The sequence below is a fragment of the Lolium perenne genome, chromosome 2 (genome assembly GCF_019359855.2).
Source record: "Lolium perenne isolate Kyuss_39 chromosome 2, Kyuss_2.0, whole genome shotgun sequence".
NCBI classification, from domain to species: Eukaryota; Viridiplantae; Streptophyta; class Magnoliopsida; order Poales; family Poaceae; genus Lolium; species Lolium perenne.
The window spans coordinates 204,973,271-204,981,495 of NC_067245.2; the positions used below are offsets into that span (position 1 = coordinate 204,973,271).

Genomic DNA, 8,225 nt, shown 5'->3' on the forward strand with positions numbered 1-8,225 from the left:
GAAAGTAATACACGAGGTCAAGTCTTTCTTGTCAAAGAGCTTTGATATGAAAGATCTGGGAGAAGCTGATGTGATTCTGAACATCAAGCTGATTAAGAACGAGAGTGGGATTACTCTAACGCAATCCCATTATGTTGAGAAGATCTTGAGCCGGTTCGGCTATATTGATAGCAAGCCTTCTTCAACACCTTATGATCCCAGTGTGATACTACGCAAGAACCGGAGGATTGCCATAGATCAATTGAGATATTCTCAGATCGTTGGCTCACTCATGTACTTAGCGAGCGCGACTAGACCCGACATCTCTTTTGCTGTTAGCAAGTTGAGTAGGTTCATGTCAAACCCGGTATCGATCATTGGCATGCACTTGATAGGGTCATGCGCTACCTATGTGGTACAATGAGTTATGAGATTCACTATTCAGACACCCACCGTGCTTGAAGGATATAGTGATTCGAATTGGATCTCAGATGTAGCTGATCTGTACGCCACAAGTGGGTATGTATTTACCTTTGGAGGTGGCGCAGTATCATGGAGATCTTGCAAGCAAACCATATTGACGAGGTCAACTATGGAAGCAGAACTTACTGCTTTAGACACAACCACTGTTGAATCAGAATAGTTGCGTGAGCTCTTGATGGACTTGCCTGTGGTTGAAAAACCTGTTCCGGCAATCCTTTTGAATTGTGACAATCAAACTGTCATTGTCAAAGTGAACAATTCTAAGGATAACGCGAAGTCATCAAGACATGTCAAGAGACGTTTGAAATCTGTCAGGAAATTGCGAAACTCCGGAGTAATAACTGTTACATATATTCAAACAGACAAAAACCTGGCAGATCCCTTTACAAAGGGACTATCACGTAATGTGATAGAAAGTGCATCGAGGGAGATGGGTTTGAGACCCGTTGATGTTACACCATAGTGGTAACCCAACCTTTGTGATCGGAGATCCCGTGAATTAGGACCTGGGAAGAACAAACTAGTGGTTTAATTGAGGAGAGTATTATGTAACCCTCTCTATGTGAAGATGCACAACTCTCAATTGCTGTAAGGCAGGTTGGCAACAAGCCTTAATGTGTTTATGTTGGCTATTATAGCAAAGATGCTGTCCTACAGAGCATTCTTGAAATAACACACCTATATGAGTCCGATTGTTTAACGTCGCAATATATGAGATTTGGGTGATCTCTAGTAAACTCATGAAGAGACCACGAAGTATGACGCATATGCTTCACCCGCGGGGTAGGCTACTAGCAGCCATGTACTGGTCATGACTTTGAGTGAAACCCTGTTCACGCAAAACTTGCAATTCAAGGCTTAGTCCATTGTTCAAGTGTGAATGGATGTAGCTTAAGGTTCTAGGCGGAAGTTCAACTTAACAGTCTCCGCTGAAACACTGGTATATAAACAAGCAGTGAGTATTGGTAAATCTCTAAATGGGGATTTGAGATCTGGTGGGGGATTGTTGAAATATTGGGCCCACTTTTAGTGGCCCAAATTAGATTTCAGTTTTCCCTATAAATCTCAAAGCTCACATAGTGGTAGCCTTGTGAGTTTGAGCCCAAGTTGGTGGCAGCTCACTAGGGAGTGGCAAGAGGTGGGAAGTTTAGTCCCACATGGAAAGTTGGGAGGAAGTTAGACCACCTTATAAGGTGGGTTGTTCCACCACTAGTAAGTGAGTGAGAATAGGAGTGCTACACGCGCGCACTCCTCCTCCTCCTCGCTCGCTCGTCTCGACACGACACGACGCGCGCGCCGCGCTCGTGGTGAGTGGATTGAGCCTCGAGCCGAGACTTTCCTTACTTTTTGCAGCTCAGGAAAACGAACAGAGTCCTAGACGGACGCGTCGCAGTTAGTCGGTTCGGGTCGCTCCCGGATCGTGGGCTATCTGTAACCGACTCGAAACGTTCTTGCGACGTGGGTGTGGCCCACGTTGCCTAGGGTTTCCCGAGCCTATATAATCTCTTGCCCGGCTACCGCAGAAACACATCTAACATACGAGTTAGGGTTTCCACCTCTCTCTGCTTGCGCCGCCATCGTAGCTTACTCCATCCCGCGCGCCGACGTGCATCGGCGAACGGGAGAGCAGGTCTCCGGAACCGCTAGTCCTTGCGATCCTGTACGGGAGAGGGCGAATTAGGTTTTTGGGAAGCGCTTTGCGCGACTGCTCAAGCTCTTCATCACGGGTCGCCTTCCGTCCAAGTCGGGCGGTGCTGCCTACCGTCGTCTTCAACGCCATCTACTTCGACCCGTCGTCCCTGTCGTCAACAACGTTGTCATCAACAACGTTACTGCTGCGACATTATCTGCTACACCTCCACCGCCACCTCCACCAGATCGGTACGTGCGACATATCTCGATCTGCTTAGCGATGGATGCTGTACTGTTTGCTCTGCTACTGTTCATGTTGATCACTGCATCTAGTATGTTCGAGTTTCACATGTTAGTAGTAACTGTCGTCATGCTTAATATTCTGGAATTAATCATGGAAATTGTGCCTAATTATCCAACATTGTGTAAGTATAATTTCTAGCCAGCAGTAAAACCGATGCATCCAACAGGTCTTGTCAAGTGTGATCGCTACTGAGCAGGTTCTCTGCCTGTTTTCACTTGTGTAGAGAAGGATTCAACTTTTAGATAGAATGATAGATTGCTCGAAAATGAGCCATAGGAGATACCACAACATTATGCAACTGGTGGGCCATGATCGCCACTTCGCCAAGCCGCTAAACAGACGCACATATAATAAGCTGCCGAAAAGAAAGAACAACGCACATAATATAAGTGATGATGATACTTATTTGATCGTGTCTTCCGAACACGCTAACAGTACACATATGCGTTGTATGCTCGTCGAAATCAGCGAGCTAGTTACAGTTTATTTGCGCCCGGCGGAGGATAACTTCTAAGACTTCATTGTATCCATGGATGCCAGTGGATGGAACTGGCAGCGTACGTCTATATGCGAGAGGGATGATGGAGCTGGCAGCGTTCGCGTTCGGCGGTCACGCGGCGGCCGGCGAGGGCGCGAGGTCCGGGCCGCAGTTGGCGAGACAGGTGATGTGTTGCTGGATGCAGGCCATGGCGCAGGTGGGCGTCCCGACGCCCGGGTCGGTCGCGCACGTCGTGGCGCAGCCGGTCACCTCCGTGGTGCAGCCCATGATGCAGCCCACGATGTTGGTGGTGCTTGACGCGACCTCGGGGTCCGGGTCGGGCTCGCCGGCCGCGGCCACCACCATGGCCGCGACGAGGACGAAGAACGCGACCGCTGCCGCCGCGCGGCGCACGACGAGGGTGCTAGTAGTAGCGGTGGCCATGTGGAGCTGTAGTCGTTTCTAGCTGTGTGTGTGGACGGATTGTGATGGGCATTGGAGGCATTGCCTTCTATAGGGGTCGATCTGACTGAACTTGGCACTGGACGCATGGCTACCTTGTTGAACTTGCTCCATCAAGCGCGCGCGCATCCAAGATGGATGCTTGGGGCGACGACGACGAGGTGAGGAACTTGTGATCACTGATCAGAAGCGGTTGCGCCTGCCAGGAACAGGAAGCTTCTCACCCAAACCCGCTCGACGCCTCGACCTGGGGAGGTGTTGTGTGTATTCATATTCGGGGAAACAGAAACTGGAAGTGAAAATATCCGAATCCGGATGAAATGTTTTTTACAAATACAAACACAAATACAAATATGGCAGTACTTAATTTAAATATATATATAGATATGGAAATGGATATATTCGTATCCAAACTCGTTTTGAAGCCCACTATGGCAATTACACAACCTTAAAAAACTAGCAAAGTAGTTAAATATTTTTTTTCTACCATTGATTTGAAACTGTTGTACTTATGTATGGTTTCAAGATTCTCTCTAAATATAGTTGATCTATTATAAGACATGAGTCCATGAATTTCATGTATTCGTATCCGTTCCAAATTGAGCAAACATCCGACCGATCGGCATCATATTCGAGTAACATCTGCTTCACATCTGTATTCGACAACATTCATATTCAAATACATACTCGTTTTGAAAATATGAAAATGGATGCTGGAAGGGCACCATCTGATCCGTTTTCACCCCTACCTATATATGTGTCTTAACCCGGCCAGGTGAGACATGAGCAAACCGTTTCAGGCTCCGAGGAAAACAAGAGGAAAACCGGTTCAAGGTTGTATTCATAATGGTTTTTACAGTTTAGGGTGAAACTTGAACAAAATCGGAGTTCAGGGTTGTAAAGTGAACCTTAAAACGAGTTTAGGGGGTTAAATTGTACTTGTCTCATCAGGCCCCACTTGATAGATTGCATCCAAACTTAATAGGGATGAAATTTGGAACGATATTTGGTAATTGGAGTAAAAAAGCTAGGCTAGTGGGCTAAACACTTGGATTTACTCTACTTTCTTTGAGACGGCGACCACATTGTGCATGTCAAATCTTGTAGGAAAGTCACGTCATACAACATCGGCGCGGCTAGGAAGGTAGCCCGCCCCGTGGGGCTCACTTTGGCCCTCGTGGCTTTCCTCTCATCCCTCCAGCGCCCCAGTTCTTGTTTCCGATGAAAAACTTTCACAATATTTTTCCTTGATTTATTTAAACTCCATAAGATCCATGAAACAGAAAAATAATAAAAATATGGTTTTTTTGCCTCCTAGAATTATATACGGAAACATTAAAACTTTGGAAGAAAGTCTCATAAATCATCTAAAACTTGATAAATAAACTTTATAATCATGCATATATAATGGTAAACATAAATCATATGACACATAAACAATGATACAAAATGCATGTATCAACGACCCATCACTTGAAATGGACCACGATGGGTTCTGATTGCATCTCGGTGCACTACCATTACCGGAGCATTTCTAGCTCGATCCTATTAGCGACGCAACAAAAATTCGTTTGTGTGTGTGTCTGTACTTCCGGATTTTGTACCCGGCTGTCTTCCTTTTCAATGAAATGAAGCATAAATTTTTTTGCGTTTCCTCGAAAAAATACCGCGCACATCTTCAAGCACCAACCAACGGTGGATCAAAGCACGGTAGATGTGAGAATCAACCTATGCTTGGGTGGTTAGAAGGGTGGTGACCAGAGTTTAAATTCCAGATTTGATATATGTGTGTCTCATAAAGACGGAATACATTCAGTAGGAGGCGACGTTCCCGTCGACAGCGAGGCGTCTCTGGTGACTTCGTCAATTTCAAGACCCAATCCATTAGCTCAGTCTTCCGGAGGTGCTCATAGGGGTAGGATGTACGTGTGCACGTTAATATGGGAGAGTGTATGAGCGTGTATGTGAACGTATGTGAGCATCTATGTTTGTACGTGTTTCTCTCAACAAAAAAAAGGCACGGTAGATGCCAGCCAAGATTTAACAACCGCGGGTGTGTGCTGTGTTTGCGACAGCAGATTATTCTCGCCCGGACCTTAACTTGACAGTTGCCAACTGCTATTTTTCACGATCCGCCGTCCGCGCCTGCCCCACTACCTATGGACGTGGCTACACAGTGCTATAGCACTGTTTAGTCTAAGACAGTGCCCCACCCAAAAATGGAAAGAAACCAGTCGGACAACTCTCGCATTCCAAAAGTAGAAAAATCTTAATCCCCACATTTCCTCCTTCACCGCGGGAGCGCCACTTCGCCTAAACGTGAAGAGAGAAGTCCAATTTACCCCCCTAAATTTGTTCTAAAGTTCAGTTTACAACCCTCAACTCTTACTTGGTTCAAGTTTCACCCCTAAATTTTAAGAACCGTTTGAAATACACCCCTTTCACCGTTTAATTGGTTTAAGCCAAGTTTATAGACACATCAGCCAGGTTTCTCCGGTATTTTAACTAGACATACTCGTACATGTATTGAGATCTGACATGTGCGGTACCAGAAAAAATTATGCTTTTGTTGACTGAGAACATACAAATGTGCATTCGTTGATTTTGGTATACCAGCCCTAGCATGCATGTACGAGGAGGTACATACATATACGGTTATATTTTGGAAAAAAAAAACCGCGGAGGTTGCAAAAACAGATAAAGGGGTGCATTCTGACCGGTTTCTAAAGTTTAAGGTTGAAACTTGAACCAAAGTAAACTTCAGGGTTGCAAACTGAACCTTGAGACAAGTTTAAGGGGGTAAAGTGGACTTCTCTCAAACGTGAAATACCACACGAGCGGATACTGCTTTCTCCTTCCCCTCTCTTTCGCAAATTCAACGAAAAATAAAAAGTAGATCAAATAAGCACTAAATAAATACATCAGCCACATCCTTCTTTTTCTATAAAATACATCACTTGCCTGCTCCGTAGCTCAAATCTGGCCCCAGGAATGTAATACAAAAAGTGGAATGTAATAAATATAGTTTTTTTTAGAAAAGTGACAAAAAAATACATCGAGATGCATAAGTCTCATCTAGAAATTGGGGAAAACATACATCCAGATGCATAAGTATCATCTAGAAATCGGGGAAAAAATACATCCAGATGCATAAGTCTCATCTAGAAATTGGGGAAGAAATACATCCAGATGCATAGTCTCATCTAGAAATTGGGGCAAAAATACATCGAGGCTTTCATCATTTCTAGAAATTGGGGAAAAATACATCGAGGCTTTCATCATTTCTAGAAAGTAGAAAAATTACATCCTAATGCACCAGATGGAACTAAAAACCACCGCCTTGATCCAGTTGTTGCAAAAAAAAAATACATTCATATCTTACAACTCTTGTCTATGATTCTTATCTTTTTTAGAGAATGTAAAAATAACAACTGTGGATGTATAAAAAAGAAAAAAAATACATCTAAATTACCAGACTATGGCCGTGAAGAAGGGGACGGAGCCGCAAAGGAAGTCGGCGTCGAGCGCCGCCTCCATCACGCGCGTGCCCAGCGGAGCTCGTGCGCACTGGGAAAGGGTGAGTCGACGACGGGGGTAGAGAGGGCAGGGACGAGGCGGGCGAGTGGCCGGAGGAGGTCGGACGCGCTGAGGCCGGGCGGGCGAGTCGCCGGCGGAGGTCGGACGCGCCGGGGCCGGCGGACGAGTCGCCGGCAGAGGTCGAACACGCCGGGGCCGGGCGAACGAGTCGCCGGCGCAGGTCTGGCGCGCCGGGGCCGGGCGGACGAATCGCCGGCGGTTTCCGTTGGAAGCGTAGCACAGCCGTCTGCCCACCTCACGGTCCTGACTCCTGATGCTGGGAGGAGATGAGATTTCCAGATGAAGTCACTGCCTCACGGGAGAGACGAAGACTAGTGCCTTACAGCCTGGCCACGTGCGGGAGTCTCACCCACCGCCTCAGGAAGACCGTTAGATGAGGATCGGACGGGCGCGAGTAGGGAGCACCGTCTAAGACTACACAGTGCTCTGGCATTAATTAGAATTTGGGACTACCTATTGCAGTTTCCCGACTCCGTTTCCCTCTCCCACTCGCCCACACCACACCCCACAGATCAAACGCCATGCATGGCGCTTCCTCCAGCGCCGCCGCTGCACCACGAAGGCCGCGCCATGACACAACACTCACGCTCGGCCTCCCGTACTCGCTGGTCTCACCGCGGCAGCATGCCCGGAAGCCGAGGCTGGTCGTTCGCTCTTCTCCCGCCGGCGACGCGACTCCGTGCACCGACTGCGGCAAGCGCTTCCCGTCCTGGAAGGCGCTCTACGGCCACATGCGCTGCCACCCGGACCGCCAATGGCGCGGCATCACGCCCCCGGCAGGAGGTGCAGGCCGGTTCACCGTGCAGGAGCGCGAGGTCGCCGCCAGCCTGCTCACGCTGTCCGCAGCGAGTCCAGGCACCGGAAAGGGCAAGAAGAGCATTGCCGCCGCCTCTCCTAGCGCGATGGAGAGCTGCGGCACGTCGGCGTCGGCTGCACCGGATCGGCAGGCAAACTCCGACCACGGCCACAGGTGTAGCGTGTGCAACCGCGGGTTCACCAGCGGACAGGCGCTCGGCGGACACAGGCGGTGCCACTTGGAGAGGGATGTCGTGGTGATTGCCACTGCTGGCAGCAGCGGGTTCGCAATGTCCGAGACTGTGGTGACGACCGTCCTGGACCTCAACTTGCCACCGCCGGCTACACCTCTGGTGCTGGATTTGAAGCTTGGATATGTCTAGGCTTTGGTTTGGCGTAAAAGTTTCAGTTGCTAAGTCTGTATATGTACATAGGTAGTGTGCATATGCGCATTCTCGTTTGCACGTTGATATTCAGACAGAAGGTTTTCTCATC

General features: G+C 48.0%; 1 protein-coding gene across 1 annotated transcript; it reads left to right on the forward strand.

Annotated features, from left to right (window-relative positions):
- The first annotated feature begins 7,416 nt into the window (after positions 1-7,416).
- On the forward strand, positions 7,417-8,225 carry LOC127330354 (zinc finger protein ZAT3-like). Its single transcript, XM_051356599.1, has one exon. The coding sequence runs from the start codon at positions 7,457-7,459 to the stop codon at positions 8,111-8,113; it is 657 nt and encodes a 218-aa protein (XP_051212559.1). The 5' UTR covers positions 7,417-7,456; the 3' UTR covers positions 8,114-8,225.

What these genes read in the sequence shown, in the direction of transcription:
- LOC127330354 (XM_051356599.1), top strand. Translation starts at nt 7,457, where the DNA reads ATGCATGGCGCTTCCTCCAGCGCCGCCGCTGCACCACGAAGGCCGCGC.